This window comes from Erpetoichthys calabaricus, chromosome 4 (assembly GCF_900747795.2).
Source record: "Erpetoichthys calabaricus chromosome 4, fErpCal1.3, whole genome shotgun sequence".
In the NCBI taxonomy this organism is placed as follows: domain Eukaryota; kingdom Metazoa; phylum Chordata; class Cladistia; order Polypteriformes; family Polypteridae; genus Erpetoichthys; species Erpetoichthys calabaricus.
Window position 1 is genome coordinate 107,669,411 of NC_041397.2, and position 21,732 is coordinate 107,691,142.

General features: G+C 37.9%; 1 protein-coding gene across 2 annotated transcripts in view; it reads left to right on the plus strand.

The window, feature by feature from the left end:
* Nucleotides 1-21,732, plus strand: part of akap11 (A kinase (PRKA) anchor protein 11) — a 113,010-nt gene that overhangs the window by 52,252 nt on the left and 39,026 nt on the right. For both annotated transcript variants that reach the window (XM_028799664.2, XM_051927292.1), the window contains exons 3-4: nt 3,076-3,186; nt 17,462-17,515. In XM_028799664.2, coding sequence (XP_028655497.1) covers nt 3,076-3,186; nt 17,462-17,515 — 165 coding nt within the window. The remainder of the gene's footprint in view (nt 1-3,075; nt 3,187-17,461; nt 17,516-21,732) is intronic.

The window sequence follows — 21,732 nt, forward strand, 5'->3', positions numbered from 1 at the left end:
CATTGTTGTTTCATTTAAAGTTCATTGTGGTAATGTACAGAACCAAAATTAGAAAAAAGTTGTCCCTGTCCAAATATTTATGGACCTAACTGTAACAACTGGAATGCTGGGCATCTTTAAATGTTGCAATTTACTGGATCTCCAGGGCATAAGACAGATAGATACGGATAGTCCCTTTCATAATTTCTATCTGTTCACAAGTTATGGCATGTTAGCTGTAATTGGGACTGAGCCCAACATACATCCACAGTAACATATACAGCAGTACACACTAATAAAATAATATATAAATTAGTTACAAATAAATTATAAATATGTATATATTGTTCAGCCGCAACATTAAAACCACCTGCCTAATATTGTGTAGGTCCCCCTTGTGCTGCCAAAGAAGCTCTGAGGCTTAGACTCCACAAGACCTCTGAAGGTGTCCTATGGTACATGGCAACAAGATGTTAGCAGCAGATCCTTCAAGTCCTGTAAGTTGTGATGTCCGATCCAAGGAGGCCCCACATGTTTTTCCAGCACATCCCACAGATGCTTGATCAGATTGAGATTTGGGGAATTTGGAGGACAATTAAACATCTTGAACTCTTTGTCATGCGCCTTAAACCATTCTTGAATTTTTGCAGTATGGCAGGGTGCATTATCCCACTGAAGAGGTCAGTGCCATCGGGGCATACAGTTGCCAAGAGGGGGTTTACATGGTCTTTCTCTGATGGCCAGCATTAAGTTTTTCAGCAGTTTGTGCTACAATAGCTCTTCTATGGGATCGGACCACATGGGCTAGCTTTCTCTCCCCGTGCCCATCATTAAGCCTTGGATGTCCATGACCAGGTATCTGATTCATTAGTTGTCCTTCCTTGGACCAACTTTGGTAGGTACTAACTACTCCATACCGGGGACACCTCCTTCAAGAACTGACTGTGAACTTGCTGCCTAATATATCCCACACCTTCACACTACTGGTCCAAAGTTTTAGAACACCCACATTTTCCTGTTTTAATGTTAATCTAAGCATTCAAGTCGGTGAATAACCTGAAATGGTGAAAAAGTACACAGTAGACTGCTAGAGGGTAACAAAAAAAGTGTATAGCAGCAAAATCTGAAAAATAATTTAATTTTCATAGTTATACATAAAGGCCTTTTTCAAGGGACAAGTAATGGTGTAACAGCTTTTCTGCAGTGATGGAGATTAATTAAGCCTTTAAAGTTAATGCAAGCAATTCCTACAGGTTTCCCAACTTTGTTGATTTCTTAGAAGCTCCCTGACTGTATAAAAGCTGTGTTGGTACAAACTGTGTTGCTTCACACTCTGAAACATTAATTGTACAATCCTGCATTGTATTTTGCTGTCATAAGGGGGAGAAAAAGGCAATTAACAATGGAAGGCAGACAGACTATTATATCCCTTCAATGTGTAGGCAAGCAAGTGTCACTTCAAACAGTGAAAAAATCGACTTTGTGCTCCATGTTTGACAGGTCAACTGGCAATAAAAAAGCCATTCCTGAAATTAAAGAAAAACAGGTCTTGCCTGGGCCAGAAACCACCACCAGTCTCAGTATATTCTGTAGTTAAAGCATAGAACAATGAAATTACACAATTAGAAATCTGGATACTGCATAGCTGTTAAGCTGTGCCTGAAACTGCTGTCCTGTAAGGTGCCCATCACTACTCAAGGACTGCTTGCTGTTGTTGTGCAGGTTTTGGATACTCCTAAGCCTTGACACTACATATTAGTTTTCTGAGGTTTCTACAGTATAACTGTTAAGCCCCCTACTAAGTAAGTTCCCACCTGGTTTTCATGATTGCATCTCTCAGGACACAATAAAATATATTTTATGATTTATTTTTTTATGCCTGCTGTATATAAATTTTCTTTGACTGAGACAGCTCTTGAGATTGACATAGGCTCTAGACGATGACAAAGCAGAGTATGGGAGTTGTTTTCAATACAACATTGAAACCAACAATAGTAAGTGCATTCTTGTTATGTGATGTACAGATTAAGGGATAGAACCCCAAAAACATTAGAATCCCCTGTAATGGGACGCCCCTGCTTTATATGTTCTGGGGGAGCAGCCATGGGCTCCTCACTACCTCCCCTGGGACGCTTGGTGGCAGACTCCCTGGGTGACAATGGTGCCTCAGTTTCCCGCAGGGCTCCGTGGGAGATGGAGTTCTCCACAGCCCTGTGGGGATCTGTGGTGGCCGCCAGGGGGTGCTACATGGATCCCGGAGCCAACCTGGACACCTCTTCAGCCCTGTCCGGAAGTGCAATTAACAACAGGTGATCAAGCACCTGGAGCACTTCCGGGTGGGCTATAAAAGGGGTCAGCTTCCACCACTTGACAGCCAGAATCGGGAGGAAGAGGACGAGGTTGCCTGGGAGAAGTGGTGGTGGTGCCAAGGTGGAGAGAAAAAGTGTTTGTGTGTTGGCTAAGTGCTTTTGGGATTGTGTTGGGCCTGTAGGACACGGGGAAGGTGTGCCCCACAGCTGAAGAGGAAAATAAAAAGTCTGTTGATTTTACATGTGTCTCTGCGTCAGTCTGTGCCGGATCAGGCGCTATATAGCGCCTTATTACACCCCCTACAGAGCCATCACAAATTGCCCTATGGCCTGTTTTTAGGCAAAAAAAAAAAAGAAATTCTGAAAAGCAGGAATGGTCTGCAAACATGTAAGTACAAGACCACATAAGTTGAAGACAACAGATGTTAACATTTATAAACTTTCAATGGGTTACAGTACTTTGTAAGGTAATGAAGATAATTTTTTCCATCAAGTAACTTGTAAAGTCAGACAGTGTCATCTCTGATAATATGCATTTATTTTGCTTTAGAAGAGAAAGTTCTGTGATCTTAAATCTAAATATATGATTTAATAATATTAATAATAGTAATAATAATAATTTTCAAAGTGTCATTTGTTCCCATAAATGCTTGCTGTCTATGCAGTATACTTACAAAGCACATTAAGGAAAAATCTTTAATATTTAAGGTTGATTCATGTATAGTTTTTAATTAAAAATCTTAACAATATATGTGATCATCCCTTTAATATAAATGTTTGTTTTTAGATCATCTCTGAAAACTCATTTCAGTCTACAAAAACTTTGTTGAAAAGCAGGAAAGAATTGTGCAGTGTTGTATTTGAGGACCACCAGAAGGACCCTGTGTGTATGTTTGAGGTTGGTAATTTATGATTTTCTAAGAATTTATATTAGTATAGTGTACTATAGATGGCTAAATATCAATAGAGTCAAGATTCCAGTAACAACATTGCATGATGTGTTATTTTTGTTTTTGCTTATTTTCTTGCACTTATAGGAAACTAGCAGGAGTACCCGGTGTTTCCTGGAAATCTATAACTGGTGAATTTCCCAAATGAAAGAAACAGAACATAGAAATAGAACAAACAGTTTTCTGATTCAAATTTTGTTGTAAGTTCGTCCACTTTGGATTGTGTCTGCTGTGGCGTTTGAGACGCCCTTGAAATAGACTTTTCTCTGGCATCTGAAGTGGACCGTGGAATTGTACGTCTTTTTTTCAGTGGCATGGGTATATTCACGTAAAGCAGGAGAATTATAATGTGTTACATGGTATTACATACGGAATATGCACCATAGTGAGATGAATTTACTTTATTTACACTACGTCGGAAAGTGAACAAATCATAGACATATATAGATAGACGGCGCATTCACTGTGTTGCCCAGTCAACACGATACGTCAGCGTGTCCGCCCTATTGCGAGTGGTAAAAGTGCCATTTAAACTAATACACGTAGACGTGGAAACTGGGTTTTCTGATGAAAAAACAATAACGTTTAAAACAGTATCGTTTACATACAACAGATTTTGGTGAATCGTTTAAATGTAATTATTTATATCCATTTATACACTAATAAAGGCAATTATTAAATAATAGTACTAATAATAATAATAATAATTATTAAATAATTCCTCCCATATAAGTAACATTCACGGACTGCCTTCTTCCATCTCTGAAACATTTCTAGACTTTGTTCTGTTCTTTCGCAACACGATACTGTAGTATTGATTAATGCCCGAGTCACCTCACGTATAGATTACTGTAATGCTATTCTATCTGGCATCCCATAAAAACATATCCATTGCTTACAACTTCTTCAAAATTCTGCTGCCAGGATAATAACCTGCTGTTCAAAATCCACTGAACATATTACACCGATTCTCTCTCAGCTTCACTGGCTCCCTGTTAACTACAGAATACAATACAAAATACTGCTCTACTTTCTGTACCACACGTCAGACTCTGTTCTAATCTGGCAGCTCGAGCATCTCTCATAGTGCTCCTGAACTCGGGAATTCTCTTCCGGCTCATATACGTCAGCTCAATTCAATAACACATTTTAAAACTGCCCTCAAAACTTTTCTTTTCAAACTGGCATACCAATTGTGAATTTTACACTGTTACTGGCAGTTATCTTGGTTTGTTTGCTAATTATTGATGTTTGATTTATCATTCTCTTGTTTTAATTTTACTAATGTTGTTTAATTTTATTGTAAGGTGACCTTGAGTGCTAAGATTATAAAATGGGATTTTCTAATGGCGAAATACACTGCCTGGTCAAAAAAAAGTCACTACCTGGATTTAACTAAGCAAATAGGTATGAGCCTCCTATTGGATAATTATTGCATAGGCAATTATCTTTCAGCTGGCAACAAGTTATTTAACCCCAACTGGTGCAAAGAGTTGCTTCTCATTTCTTAAACAACCATGTCGAAAGACACATCTCGTGGTCATGGAAAAGATGTTAGTCTGTTTGAGAAGGGTCAAATCATTGGCATGCATCAAGCAGAGAAAACATCTAAGGAGATTGCAGAAACTACTAAAATTGGGTTAAGAACTGTCCAACATATTATTAAAAACTGGAAGGATAGTTGGGGACCCATCGTCTTCGAGGAAGAAATGTGGCCGGAAAAAAATCCTGAATGATCGTGATCGGCGATCACTTAAACGTTTGGTGAAATCAAATCGAAGAAAAAAACCAGTAGAACTCAGGTCTATGTTTAATAGTGAAAGTAAGAGCATTTCCACACGCACAATGCGAAGGGAACTCAAGGGATTGGGACTGAACAGCTGTGTAGCCGTAAGGCACGGGCATATTCCAAGATGACAATGCCAGGATTTATCGGGCTCAAATTGTGAAAGAGTGGTTCAGGGAGCATGAGACATCATTTTCACACATGGATTGGCCACCACAGAGTCCAGACCTTAACCACATTGAGAATCTTTGGGATGTGCTGGAGAAGGCTTTGCGCAGCGGTCAGACTCTACCATCATCAATGCAAGATCTTGGTGAAAAATTAATGCAACACTGGATGGAACTAAATCTTGTGACACTGCAGAAGCTTATCGAAACAATGCCACAGCAAATGCGTGCCGTAATCAAAGCTAAAGGCGGTCCAATGAAATATTAGAGTGTGTGACCTTTTTTTTTGGTGGCGACTTTTTTTTTGGCCAGGCAGTGTATAACCAAAAGAATTGTTCAGCCTCACCTATGAAATGTAATCCCCCAGGATCTGGTTTGGAGTGTACAGTGGTTTGTATAATCCCAAGCAGGACATGCTAGAGGCATCTTACATACGGGGTATTGACTCAAACACCATACATCGTCATACATACGGGGTATTGACGCGAACACCATACATACGAATGCTATCAACTTATATATAAGGATGTTATGAATATCGCCATTTTGTAAACTAGGGCACTTTGGTACTGCATGCTGCTAGGCATGGGAGCCATGCACAACGTGGCATGTGATGTCATGGAAACCATCATATTTAATGTTGACCTTCATGTCAGCATGTGTCTGATCTTTGTTTAGCTAAAGAAAAAATTGTATGAAAGAAAACCAATTACTGACTGAAATTGAAGAACAGAAGAAGTTATTTGGAACACATGCATTTCATGTGTGTTCCGTGTCTGCAGCGATCTAGGTAAATTTAGGATGACAGGAAATGCGAGACAAGAAATGTTGAACACATAGCTGTGAGTGGAAGTTTCTTGTAGGGAAGGCTACTGTTCTCTTTCTCCGATGTAGAACTCCCATCCTCATCTGAGTTCACCTCTGTTATAGCACGTCTTTATCTGAAAACGGCAGTGTCAGATCGAGGGGAGTATGAACGTGAATGAGAGAATAAAACTGAATAAAAAAAAAAAAAAACGCTAACCTTTATGAGCACCATAACCTCTTGATTATGAGTAAACAGGTCTTACTGCTGCACCATCCAAGCGGTCGTGTCAGCATTGTATCTTAACCCAATTTCTTTTTCTTCGGTTATATTCTTGAATAAAAGCGCACATTTTGTTATACATGTACCCTTTTTGAAAGTGTTTATTTGATATTTGGACTTCAGTCTTCACACATTATCCACTTCATGTCAAAATGTTGTCATTAATACTATAACATGAAAAAAGTTTCTGTTTTAGGTATGTGTTCAACATTTCTTGCCTTGCATTTCTTGTCATCCTACATTTACACAGATCATTGTAGACACGGAACACACATGAAATGCATGTGTTCCAAATAACAATATTTTATTTGTCCTGTATAACTCCAGGCACCTCATACGCAGATAAACAAACTTGAGCTGGGAGAACTTTTTGTCTGACTTGAGTTGCAGCGGTGGGACGGATGGGACAGCACGCTGCTTGTGCTGATCGACACATTTGCAAAACAAAAGACGCTAATGAAGATGTGTGAAGGAATTTAAGGTGGACCCTGGTTTACGACTTTTTTTGTAGGCTTTAGGGATTAAGAAGAAGTAGTATTTATTAAGTCTGAGAGGTTAAAAATGGTCTTCCTGAGACCTGGCCATTTGTTTGTGATTTCTATAACTTGTAAGTTTTAGTGGAACTAACTGCCTGTTGAGATTCAATACATTTCACTGGAAATGTAAGTAAAGTAGATGACTCATAGTAGGTATGCTTCTTTGGAAGCAAGTTTTTATTTATTTTTTTATTTATTTTTTAGTGGGGAAAGTTGGCTTTCACATCTAGATTGTTCAAAGATATTTGAATTTGCTACTTTTCACTTTCAGTTTATTTTGACATCCTCCATTGAAACAGACAGAGGTGAGTGTTCTTTTCAGAAAGCCTGTAGTAACAATATGGTCAGTGAATGTGAGCAGCAAGCATGCTGCAGCAGATAACACCTGATGTGTATTTAATTTTTGTATTTTCTGAAGTCTGATTTTATTAATTTTTATCATCAGTGGTATTTGAGGCATGTTGCCTACAAGCTTATCAGCCACATGTCACTTTTGTTTTCATTTATACAACATGAGATCAACTGTCTTACTTCTCAGAAATATCAGAATTTACAAAAACAAAATCAATATTAAAGACAATTATGATGGATGAGAAAAAACAATATACAAACAAGATATACAAATCCAAACATTTATTTCTGGGCATTACTTTATATAATGGCTTAAAATAGTAGTAAAACAAAAGAAAATCAGTGTCAAGGCACTTTACAATGTACCGAAAATTTGCTATGAAGAGCTCTGTCTCTTTTGATAACAGGTTCAAGAGTGACACTAGTTAAAACAGTCTGAGCCTGTAAAGGGGTGGTGCTTGAAAGGTATGTCAGGGGGCAGGGCTAGGCTAGGCGTCGTCTCCTTGGGATTGGTCAGTGCTGCAGAGGAAACAGGAGATACAGTTAGTAACAGCACACCCTTTTGCTCTGCTGCAGTGTTAATGGGCTTACCTATACCTTCCATGTGCACCCTATGTACATGTGCTTGACATGGCCCACCACTCAGCCCGTCCTCAGTAGGACAGGTGGGCCTAGCTGAGAGGGCATCCGTGTTAGCATGGAGCAGACAATGAACTTTTTGGGCTGCAGGTCCAGGAAGCAACAGGTGAATTGAAGGTTGGATTTCTTGTGCAGAGAGAGCCATTAGAGAGGTGCACTACCCGTCCCCAGAACAAGTTCCCTCCACAGTAAGTAGTAGTGTAGTTGGATGATTGCCCATTTAATAGCTCGCACATCCAGTACTATCACGGTGTACCTTGTTTCCCGGTCTAGGAGTTTTCAGCTAAGGTACATAACAGGGTGTTTGGCTATGTCAAAGGTGTCAGATGTGCTACTTTGGAGGAGAAAAGGTAATGAAAATGAGAAATCAACACAAGAAGTGACATCAGGGCATTCTTTATTTCACGGAAACCCACTTCAGTATTAGGAGTCCACACCTCTGTGCTGGGCACCCACTTGTAAGTCAGGTCTGTTAATGTTGCAGCACTTCTGGAGAAATGTGGCACAAACCTACAGTAATAACCTACAAACCTCAGGAAGCCTTGCACTTGTCTTTTGGTATGCTGTCAGGGCCAGCCATAAATGGCAGACGCTTTGGAGCAGTGGGGTTTTACCTGTCCATGTCCCAGCATGTAGCCTAAATACTTGCTTTGGTGAGATTAAAGTAGTTGTTCTTCAGGCCAGCTGTGCAGATGGAGCAGATAACAGCTAGCATAGTTTGTACATGATCCTGCCAGGTGCTGAAATAAATGACCACATCATCAATCTTGCATTTAATGACATTATGGGGTCGCACTAGCTTGTCCACGGCAGCTTGATGCTGGAACGTCACTGGGGCCTTGTGCATCTCAAAATGGGAGGACACAATACTGCCAGTGCCCTCTGGGGGTGCTAAACCTTTTTTTTTTTTTTTTTGGTTATGTGAAGGGCTGGTGTTCTAGGAAGTCGTCGCCAATATTGTCATTGGCATGGAGTAGGCGTAAAAACAACAGGCCCGGTTAAGTCAACAAAAGTCATTGCAAAAGTTCCAACGCCTATTGAGTGTTAACAAGAAAGATTAGACTTGACCTCTAGCTCCACTTCAGTCTTTTTCCCCTCCAGGAGATGGTAAGGGTGTTCTCCCACTACGACTCTGTGCTCTGTATTGATATAATCCTCAGTATAATAATTCAAACAGGGGGAACCCTGTGGTGACCTAAGGGACCTTGCGATAGACAAACAAATCCAAGGGGAGCAACTACTCCCAGCCTCTCACACTACCTTACTCAGCATTTGTTTAAGGGTTTGATTAAAGCACTCAGCAAGTCCATCCGTCTTGGAATGATAGATGAACATCTTAAGGTGCGAGATTCAGAGCAACCTGGCAGTTTCACTGAAGATACACGGTGTAAAGGCTGTGCCCTGATCCATCAGGTACTCTTTGGGGATGCCCACCCATGCAAAGACCCTTCCCAGTTCCCACAAAATTGACTGTTACCCACTCGCAATGAAATGGCCTTTGACCACCAGGTTGCATAGTCCACAATAACCAGGATATATTTATTCCCATGTACTGAGGGCTCTAGCGGACCAGTTATATCCATGCCTTTATGCTCAAACAGTACATTAATCATCCTTTTATTCTCACTAATGGCTCATCTTCTCAGCATTCTGATAGAACATCCCTACTGCCCTACCCCCAAAAGCAGTAAATTGCCTAAAACAGCTAAAAATAATTAATTTCTTGGCACACAACTTATTATTTGCATCTATTTTCATTGTAAACAAACAGTATATTGCTCGGACCCATTCATATGAAGAATTAAAAGCTGTGCCATCTGCTGAGCATTAAGTTGGACACGTGTCTTTGAATACCTGTGTTTCTGTTCTCACACCAAACTGTCCTTTATGACTGCAAAATAAAGTGTTACACATCGTGATGGCACAAAAAAAGAACTCCAGTGGCGACATCTCCTAAACGTCAACCCAAATGCAGGCGGTATGTCAGTGACATAGATTGATAAAGAGATAAGCCTAAATATAGAGCCATTGAGCAGATGGCTAATACTATGAATTATTGGTATTCTGCACATACGCCACACTACAGAATGACTGATTGATAACAACAGAGACAAAAAAGGAGATTGTCAAATGCTCACAACTTCCCCAATATGTAAACATTGCCTTTCCATTATTATATTCAAGATAGGTTGAGGAGCTGTACTTTCGAAAGTATTATTGACTAGGTGTTCACTGTTGGGTGTTATTTTTTCATATTGAAAACAAAAGCATCTATGGCCATAATAGAAATGTTCAGCTTGCACAATACGAAACACCATTGTTTGAGGACTGGATGACTTTTTAAATTCATAAAATAACAAAAGAGGCAGAAACATTTTATTGATGAAGAAATAGTAATAATTAAACGTTTGTGTGTGGCAGGCAGCATATAGGCTTATTACAAAGCAGTCTGCATCAACAGTCAGCACAGATTTTTGATATCTTTCATCTCTTCACTCAAAACAGTGACAATTTACACTTTACTTTTTTATTGCGTGTGCATCTTTCTACATAACATTACCTTGTTGTACCAGGAGTGAGATAGATCCCAAGGGATGTGGAATCATGTGGAAACATAAAATAATAAATGAAGTATTAGCTAATGTTTTTCTGTTTAAATAGTTTATAAAAATTGTAGCCTCAGTAAAGCTTCAAAGACGTCAGTATGCGACGTACGTAGCCATCATCAAATTGACATAGGGAAAGAAGAACATGCAAGATGGCACATTATAGATGGACCAAGCCACATTTAGTCAGCAGTGATAAATAATGTCAATAAAATAAAAGTGGCATGGTAGGATTGTCAAAATAAAAAGGATATGCAAATACTGTCAAGTGTGAGCTGGAGGGAAGAGACAATGGTTCACACCTGGGTAGCAGTATTCAGTGGCATTGCTTGCTGCAATAATATGGGATTTTACAAAAAACAAAAAAAAACAAAGTAAAATATCATCAATAATGTTTTTGAACAGAACTTTAGAGTTACGACAACATGGGCACACACTGATGAAATAATTAAACATTTGCATTTATCTGAAAGAAAACACAAGTTTGTTTTTTTTTGACAGAAAATAAATTTAGCTATGATTTATGTATTAAATTATAGGAATAATTTATTTTTCCTGAACTTGTTTGCTATGGTTTTACATTTTTTCTTTTGAAATGTATGTAAGCAGTTGTTTTGAAAGGAACATTCAGTTCCTACAGCTCCTACTAAAGAGTGATTGCCATTTGCAGAACAGCCTGCAGTTAGTTTCCTGTAAAAATAGTTATTAGTTTAAGTGAATTTTAAAAAGTTCCTATGTAAAGTTAATAAAAAAGCATATCACTTACAAAACCTGGCACTCTTAGAAAGATAGTTGAAGGTAAAGTGGAATGCTATTCTTTAACATTGCTAATCAACATGAACAACACAGGATGCAGTTCGATTCCCACTCCTGGAATTGTGTTACGGAATATTTCATCCCTTTTCCAACTCTCTGTCAGTAAAGTAAATAAAAATAAATCAGAATAGCTGGATATATTTGTTTGGCTGTCAAAGCATTTTCATGTAAGAAGAAGAAATGTGTTTTACTTTTCAACAAAATAATGAAATTAAATTAATTTAATGACCAGTTGCTTTTTCTGTGGTTAAATGGTCTCCAGAAGAGAATCAGTAAAAGTAAAACTAAAGCTCAACAGTAAATGAGTCAGTGCAGTTTGGTTAGGTTAATGTTATGGGAAACATTTAACACTGCACATTGATATGTATTTTGTGGTTATATGAAAAGTCTCATATCATTTCATTAAACTGGCATTAAATACATTTGTGGGGGATTTTTTTTTCTAATAACAAACAATGCTCTATGGCTAATATAATGATTTAACCATACAAATCAACTCATTGTGAAACAGAAGGTGCAAAGTTGTGGTTTTGTTAAAGCAATTAAACATAAACTTTGTCCACACAATATAAGACTTAATGTATAAGTGGATTTGCAGAAGCTGAAAATATACTGAGAGAAGAATGTATTATAATATAAAAGATTGTTGTATGTAATATATAAGTGGTTATAAATTAAATTTAGTCTATCTGTAGTATTACTTTTAAAAGTACACATTACGTGAATACGAGTGCTGGGATTTGCTCCTGCTTTTTCTCCACAGATTGTAATAAACTCCAGCTTCCATGGGTACTGTACTAGTGTAGCAGGATGGAAGAAGACAAAACAGTTTCAAATACCTAAAGCTTTAAAGTAAAAATGATCATTGTATTTAAAAAAACAATTATTAACAAGCAAGTAATCCTCTTCTTTGCCAATCTGTTTACATTAAAACTATTTATGTTCACTCCTTTTTTACTTTTGTATTGTCTGTACTATCACCATGCCTCAGATTAATAATATTATTTTTTTATTTAGGAAAAAATGTAAATAACATTTAAATTGAACTTGTTGCAAATAAAAAATTAGAAATAAGATTTGTAATTTTTCTTGAACATCTGCCGGTTTGAAGATAAACATTTTAAGCATGTTATTCCAAAGGCAATTCACAAAACGCAAACGCCATTTTAGGATTCTTCATATAACATTAGACATCTGGCAGTTTAATGTCACATTGGTTAGTGTTTGTCCATTACGGTCCCAGAAGCTCGAATTCAGTTCCCTCTGTTTACTGTACTTTCTGTGTGGATTTAGCGTGCTTTTCCATGTACAGTGATCCCTCGCTATATCGCGCTTCGTCTTTCGCGGCTTCACTCCATCGCGGATTTTATATGTAAGCATATTTAAATATATATCGCGGATTTTTCGCTGCTTCGCGGGTTTCTGCGGACAATGGGTCTTTTAATTTCTGGTACATGCTTCCTCAGTTGGTTTGCCCAGTTGATTTCATACAAGGGACGCTATTGGCAGATGGCTGAGAAGCTATCCAGCTTACTTTCTCCCTCTCTCTCGCGCTGACGTAGGGGGGTGTGAGCAGGGGGGCTGTGTGCAGCTGTTTCCTGAAGGACATGCTGCACGGAGCTTCGCATACTTAAAAGCTCAAAGGGCACGTATTGATTTTTTTTATCTGTCTCTCGCTATCTCTCTCTCTCTGTCTTCCTGCTCCTGACAGAGGGGGTGTGAGCTGCCGCCTTCAACAGCTTTGTACCGGCGGTGCTTCGCATACTTAAAAGCCAAAAAGCCGTATTGATTTTTTTTTTGACTGCTTGCTTTGCACTCCTTTGAAAAGGAAGATATGTTTGCATTCTTTTAATTGTGAGACAGAACTGTCATCTCTGTCTTGTCATGGAGCACAGTTTAAACTTTGAAAAAGAGACAAATGTTTGTTTGCAGTGTTTGAATAACGTTCCTGTCTCTCTACAACCTCCTGTGTTTCTGCGCAAATCTGTGACCCAAGCATGACATTCTAAAAATAACCATATAAACATATGGTTTCTACTTCGCGGATTTTCCTATTTCGCGGGTGGCTCTGGAACGCAACCCCCGCGATGGAGGAGGGATTACTGTATTCATGTGCTTTTATCTCAGCACTTAGGGGTGTGAGATATTGGCAAAAATTATATCCCAATATTTTCTGGTACTTTGAAGATAATGATAATTAGACTATATTTTGCATCCTTTAAAAACATGTTTGTAAAAGTCTTATTGATCTAGCTTGGTCTTGATAATCTAATATTAATTTAGCTTACTAATGAGATTAATGGAAACAACAGTTAAGAAAAACTAATTGTATTTACTTAAAACTGAAGCAAAACAACACAAACATTAAAACACCAGTCAAAGTATTGCTGAGATCAAACAGTGTAAGTATGAGTTAACCATTTCAAAGTTGCCTACACGATTTGCACAAAATACCAACAAAACTGTTATAATAAGAGCATTTTAAACAGACACATATCCTCAATGTAAACAAAATATGAAGCCAAAGGGAATCAAATATTAATCATAATTGAACTACAGGGCATGAACATTAGAATGTGGATAAAAATAAACTGTTCTGCTGTAAGATGTATTGTGCAGCATACAAGCAAGAACAAAAATGTAATATACTGTACTATAGTGTAAAAATCCAAAGTTCTATCAGATACTGCACAGGAAAAAAACAATAGCATTTGCAAACAATTTCTGTCATATATTGCACAAAGACACAAAAAAAAATCCCAAACTTGCAAGTTTGTTTTCCACCACTCAAGTGGATTTACATCACTGTCCCCCTCAGGTATCATCAAGTAGCTCTTGATCTCTTTTTCAAAGGCAGTGTGCAGACTTGCCTTCTCTGAATTCCTGTATTTTTGGAAATAGCAGCTAAGAGACTTTTTTCTTTCTTTTTCACCCAATCGTGGTCCATTCAGATGTATACATTGGTTTGAATAGAATGTTTGGGATTTATGGGCAGGCACAGCATCTCCGTTATGCTTCATCATTGCTTTAACATAGTTGTCATTATTGTACATACGTTTTACACGAGTTGGGGCGGGATGGAGCGGGGCGATGAGGTGGGGTTCTGTGAGAGAGTTTCAAATAATGAAAGAAAAAAAAAGTGTGTTGGAATCCAGGACCACCAACCAAGATGCCCGATAGGTACAGTAATCCCTCACCTATCGCGGGGGTTACGTTCCAGAGCACCCCGCGATAGGTGAAAATCCGCAAAGTAGCGACCTATATTTATTTTATTATACATATTTTAAGGCTTTATAAACCTTTCCCACACTCTTATAAACACTTCATATGCTCTTAAACACTTTCTACATTCTTAAACACCTCAGACCAACACTGCACACTGCCTGCACGCAGCAATCAGACGTCGATGTGCCTGCACTTGCTTTGTGAAGGGGGGCAGCTGAACTCACGCTGAGCAGAAATGGACTTTGTGCTGCTTCTGCCAAAATGCCTGCTTGTCGCTCTGCGCGTTCGGAAGGAGGAGTGTGTGTGTGTGTGGTTTTGTGAGGGCTGAACACACATTCGCTCAAACCCCCCTCCCCGGAGGCGCAGTTCGCATTGTCAAGGGGGTGGGGAGCTGAATGAACGCTAAGGAGAAGTGGACTTTGTGCTGCTTGTTGCTCTGCGTGTCAATAATTTAAAAGCCTGTACATCACCAATTTTCCTGTCTCACTGTCTTGTCTTGCGTGAAGTTAAAATGTTTTATAATAGTGAGATGTTACTCATATCCTTAGCCCGACATCCACATATCATATGTGTTAACAAAGTGTGTTTTATAAGTTTACATGTGTTTGAAGCATGTGGGATGGGTATTTTAAGGCTTAAACTATAAAAATGTTTATTTATATGGTCTTTCTATATCGCGGATTTTCTCCTGTTGCTGATGGGTCTGGAACATAACTTCCGCGATAGGCGGGCAATCACTTGTATTTAAAAACCCGCGAAGTGGTGAATCCGCGAAAAGTGAACCGCGAAGTAGCGAGGGATTACTGTATATGCTTCTTACCGAAATAAAAAATAATCCATTCAAATGAATTATGTAATTCATTTGAAGAGATTTTTTTTTTTGGGTGATACCTGTGAAGCTCCATAATTCTGGCACACTGAAAGTGCAAGCCGATGTACTCACTTTGTGCATGCGCAGTAGTCTATCCTGTTAGGTTACATGAGACAGTGAATGCATGTACTCTCGAGGCATGTTTTTGATTGTTTTTTGCAAAGTGAGTGACATACTCGATAATTTCAGCTCACACATTGTTATAATAAAAATTAATATATTATTGTAGATGATACATATCGCCCATTCCTTCTCAGTACTCTTAATTTTCCTTGTAAAAACAAATTGGTTAAGAATTTTCAAGTGGCATTGTTTCTATCCATTCATCCGACTATTATCTGAACCTGAAAAATATTTAAAATATAATATTAAAAAATAGTGCCACAGTTACACTGCACTAACCAATTTTTTAGTAGTTTCTTACTTGCATGTCAGTAGTCTTTAATAAATATTTCTCCCAAAGTTAATTTGATCCTGAAATTGCACCTGGTTTATAATACAGTAATCCCTCCTCCATCACGGGGGTTGCGTTCCAGAGCCACCCGCGAAATAAGAAAATCCGCGAAGTAGAAACCATATGTTTATATGATTATTTTTATATTGTCATGCTTGGGTCACAGATTTGCGCAGAAACACAGGAGGTTGTGGAGAGACAGTAACGTTATTCAAACACTGCAAACAAACATTTGTCTCTTTTTCAAAAGTTTAAACTGTGCTCCATGACAAGACAGAGATGACAGTTCCGTCTCACAATTAAAAGAATGCAAACATATCTTCCTCTTCAAAGGAGTGCGCGTCAGGAGCAGAGCATGTCAGAGAGATAGAGAAAAGCAAACAAATCAATAGGGCTGTTTGGCTTTTAAGTATGCGAAGCACCGTGGCACAAAGCTGTTGAAGGCGGCAGCTCACACCCCCTCCGTCAGGAGCAGAGAAAGAGAGAGAGAGAGATAGAGAGAGACAGAGTTTGTTTTTCAATCAAAAATCAATACGTGCCCTTCGAGCTTTTAAGTATGCGAAGCACCGTACAGCATGTCGCTTCAGGAAGCAGCTGCACAGACGTGAAGATAATCTTTCAGCATTTTTAGACGAGCGTCCGTATCGTCTAGGTGTGCGAACAGCCCCCCTGCTCAATCCCCCTACGTCAGGATCAGAGAAAGTCCGCGCAAGAGAGAGAGAGAGAAAAGTAAGTTGGGTAGCTTCTCAGCCATCTGCCAATAGCGTTCCTTGTATGAAATCAACTGGGCAAACCAACTGAGGAAGCATGTACCAGAAATTAAAAGACCCATTGTCCGCAGAAATCCGCGAACCAGCAAAAAATCCGCGATATATATTTAAATATGCTTACATATAAAATCCGCAATGGAGTGAAGCTGCGAAAGGCGAAGCGCGATATAGCAAGGGATTACTGTATGTATTTTTGGAGGGAAACGTCATTTTAAATGTGGACTGTTACAACTAATTAGGGTCTTAGCTAAGTTTCACATTATATCAACTATTCTGTCCTTGATTCTGTTTCACCTTTATAGTTAGTTATGGGGTTGCACTGTTGCTTCAGGCAACCAGAAGCCTGAATTCATATTTTGTACATGGCTTCTCTCTGTGTTAGGTATGCAAATTCTCCCCTTTCTTTCCATATACTAAAATATTCTTTCTATTGCATTAAAGACTTGGGTGTTAGATCAGTCAATTCTAAGTTGTCCACGTATTGATTTATGAATGGGCCCTGACTTGTGCCCAGTGGTGCAGAAATGGGCTTTAGCCCTCTGCAAACCCGAATGGGTTTGAGAATGTTATGTTTTAGTTGTATAATATATCTTGTGTATAACTTAATGTGTTGCCATAAGAAAAAACTTGAAGGAAAGCCTCTAAAAGCAGATTGGCTCTCTGGACAGTGAATATTAAAAATTTTTGGATGTTGTCTTTTTTAACATTGGAGCATTGTTTCACAATAATAATATTGACAGACCCTTGAATTCGTTAAAAATATGGATTACTTTATTTCGCAGAATCTTTATAGTAGAAAAGTGACATACATGTTAATTCAAGCTTATATTTTCAGCTATATGTTTTACATTTTTATGGAGTTGTGTAAATTATTAATACATTTAAGTGCATACTAATTTGTTTTTCATTTGACAGATTAATTTTGTGAGTGTGCCAAATTCATGTGGAGAAGTAGATGTTTTCACACAAGTAAGTACTTCTGTCTACTGCCTATGCTATTGCACAGTGTGTATTATAAGAAGACAGCTGTCTTTTTAAATTTGAAATCAATGAATTGTTTTTCGTACTGTGTAGGACTTTTGGCCAGCCATTAATTTATTCTATTTTTAGCACGTTTTCTTGAAAAGGTGGACTTAAAGTAAGTCAATAACATATCTGCTTGTCTGTTTTCTGTGTTCTTTTTGATTTGGATAAGTAAATGTCTCCAGTTTTCCATGTATATGTATGTAATTAGCCTTTTTCAAGTGAGGTTCAAGAATTTAAGTAGAGTTTAAACTAGTTGTCAGTATTCTATTCAGATTAGACACTGAGTCTCTCAATGGACATAAACAAGAAAAGACCCTATCACCATTGGATAGTTTGATGCACTTACTCATTTAGAACTGTTGCCTGGTTTCTCTAGATTATGTGCAATTTTTAATACATGGCTAATTAAATAAATAAAATCATTATTTGCCTGTTCACATTTTTTTATGTGTTACAGAACAATTTTACCTCTTTTCACAAGAGAATCAGGCAGATAATTAGAGGTGTAACTTAAGATCTTGTTTCTTATTAACTTGCAGAATGTTAGTTGTGATGAATACATTTTGTATGAATCAACATTTTATAATGCGGTACCATTTCATGAATCATGTATTGCTTTGTAATCACTTTACCAAATCTCACACTAGCTTGCTGTGCATACCACAATACAGTTGAACCTGCATAAATGTCATGTGGCACCTTCAGCCGTCTAAACTTTTGCTCTGTTCTCACAAAAATAAAATTTTCTTTTTCTTTTTGTTAAAATAAAAAGCACAATGCCACCAGTAAAAGCAGCATAGGGCTGAACATAGACCATAATATGAAGTGGGTAACCCAGTGCCCAATTTCTAAAAAAATGTTTTGCTCATTTTAGAGACCCTGGAAGCATTTGGTACAGTTTAGAATATAAACCAGAATGAGGTGACTGTTCATCATACAGCACATACGCGCGCACACACACACACACACAGAGTTTGAAGACGACATTTAGACTAATTGTACATGACTAGATATGCATATCGAGAGGCCTCAAATTTGAAACTACTTCTTATGAGCAGAACTTAGTTGTCATTGTGGAGTCTTTACTATTATCCTATCTGCAGAAGAGGTGCCCAGCGTGTGCTGCATGCTGTCATCATCCCTGCTGGTGGATTGCAATGAGTGGTGCTGCATTTCATCTATGTGTGAAACTTGATTATGATATAATATTTGCTCCACAAAAGTAATTTTCATCACCATAAAGGTATCAGGTAGATCTTTTTCATCATTTTTCATTTTAGTGGGGTTTTTGGTGTTTTTCACCTACTCCAGAGCAATGTCAAGTGCGGGTGTGTTTGGGGTGTTTGATAAACTTCAGCAGTGACCAGTATGTAAATTATTAGCCTTCTTCATATCTGTTAACAGGGTTTTCTAGTAAAGAAGGAAGTAAAAGATTACTTGTTAGTTTGGTACTTTGGGCACAAGCTGTGAGCATGGAGGGGTAGAAGGAGGGAAGTTCACTATTTTATTAAGTTGTAAATTATGTACAATTTAAATAGTATATAATTTAATTATGAGTTTAACAGACTCTGTTACCTGTTTAATACTTACTAGCCCTCTCTAAGCGCCTGTACTAACTGTTTGAGGTGGCGCTCACTACTAAATACTTTCTGCCTCCTGCTGCTTTCTCACTTTAAGCTGCTTGTTGAAAGTGTTTTTATTTCCTACTAGATTTTCTTTAAGTCAGCAGTAAGACTGTCTGTTTCCCTAAGAAACTCTCGCTTCACTGCAACTGTTTTTTTTCCCTGAGCCATTGCAACTATAAATACTATGACTGTTTAAACATCCTCCTTTTTAAAAAATAAGTTTATTTTTCAATCCTTCATCCTTCACAGGCATGGTATGTATTAGTTTGCCACATGAAATTGTATTCTTAAGTGAAGTATATTTTATAAAATATGTTTTAAAAATAACTAGCCCGCTCTTACGTTTTACAATAGAGCTTATGGCTACTGATGTACCTTTACAATGAAATGCTTTAAAACTACCAAATAAATCAATTTTACAACCCAGAAATGTTCCATTAGGAAAGTCTGAGAATGTTATGTTATTCTACTCTTTCAGTACTTTTTGCTTCACAATTTCTACAGTTGAAGGAGTCAGGTGAGAAACTAACTGCAGTGGATTTTGTGTGGCTCTTCATCCATTTAGTACTTGCTTCAAACCTGCTCAGAATAGTTTCCTATCCCTGTCTCACAAATCACACCAGTCAGTGATTGATATACTGGCTTGGCTCTTTTGACATTAAATGTTAAGTTATGAGTTATGATGCTTTTTACCCATATATTATATGTTGGCATAATTCATTTGCATAACTGGAAAGCTGATGTTACAGTGAAATATCAATAATTTACTGAAAATAAACCATACTATCCCAAGGCAGAGATTTATTTTTGCTTTAGCAAATCTACTATATACCACATATACAGAAACTTACAAATCTACAGAGTAAATGCTGTTTGCCAAAGTGAGGTTTAAAGTGTATTTTCCAGTTTACAAGTTTTATTTTGATTAGTCAGCAGGGATGTCTGTCAGGTTTGCTAAATCAATTATGGGCTATTGTGTAAAACTGCTGTGTAGTGATGCTGATCACTACATTTTTTAATACTTTTGCAAGTATACAAGTTTTTCTGTTTGATTGCATTTAAAAATTTGTAAATCCTATTCTGCATTTAAAAAGAAAAAAGTAAAGCTATCAATCCTCCGTGCCAGAGCCCTGATTGGACAAATTCTTATAAATAAAAGAGCTTGCCAGTGTGTATTTGTAATAGTAAAAACACAAAAACTATTAAAGAAGGTAAGACTCAAGCCGAGGACTTTTTTGATTAGATACAAATACCAGATTGAGACAGAAAAAATTATTCAGTTTCTCAGATATGTACTCTTACAGTACATCTCATTGACTAACATAAACATGAGGTTTTTAAATATACCTGAACATGTCTTATTATTTGTTATAAATAATAAAGTAAATAAGGGACATGTGTAACAGTTTGTTTTTTTTTTGTTTCAAAATACATTGAAATTCAGAAAGTATTCACACTGCTTCACTTTAAGCACATTTTATTGTGTTCTCAATAACCCATAATGATAAAAATACATTTGAAATGGTTTGCAAATGTATTAAAAATCAAAAACTAAAATCTCTCATTCATATAAGTACTCAGACCCTTTTCTGTGCCACTCCAGATTGAAGTCAAGTGTATCCTGTTTGCTTTATTTATCCTTGCATTTATGGGGTATTTTGAAAGGCACTCACCTGTGTATATAAGGTTCCACAATTCACACTGCATGTCAGCACAAAAAAAAGCCATGAAGTTCAAGGAACTCTCTGTACACCTCATGGATTAAATTTTGGTGAGACAAAGCACAAGGGCATAAAATGATTTCTAAAACTTTGAGTTTTCCCGGAAGCATTGCAACCTCAATAATTGTGAAATGGAAGACCTCTGGAACCACTAGGACTCTTCCTAGAGTTGGCCATTGGACCAAACAGAATAACTGGGCAAGGAAGGCCTTAGTCATTCTAACAGAGCTTCAGACATCCTGTGCTGAGATGGAAGAAATTGTTGGAAGGACAACCATCTTAGCAGCACTCCTATCAATCAGGCATTGATGAAAAAGTGGCTAGACAGAAACTACTTTTGAGTAAATGGCATGCGACAGCTTGCTTGAAGTTTGCCAACCGGCATTTACAAAACTTTGAGAGGAAAGGAAAAATATTCTCTTGTCTGTTTAGACAATAATGAAGCTGTTTGGGCAGAATTGTTTTGTGAAAATGGCAAGATTACTAAAATTAAATGGTCTCGTCCGTTTATAGGAGATGGTCGTCTGAAGCAGAGCTCCGCTAGCAGCGGCTTTATTTTCCCACGTATTTCATATTATTTAGAGGTATCCTGTATTTAACCCGACCAAGGAACTTCCACTACAATATACAAGCATGAGTAACAAGAAGAAAAGTCAGAAAGAACCAGAAAAGAAACTTAAAGTCTGGACAGACTTCCGGCCTGAGTGCAAGGTATGGCCTCACGGAGACTGACCTGGAACAGGCAGACGAATGCGCCGATTTCCTGGGACCCTGCTCCATTGTATCGTCTCCAGTCGTGAGTGAAAATGGGAGC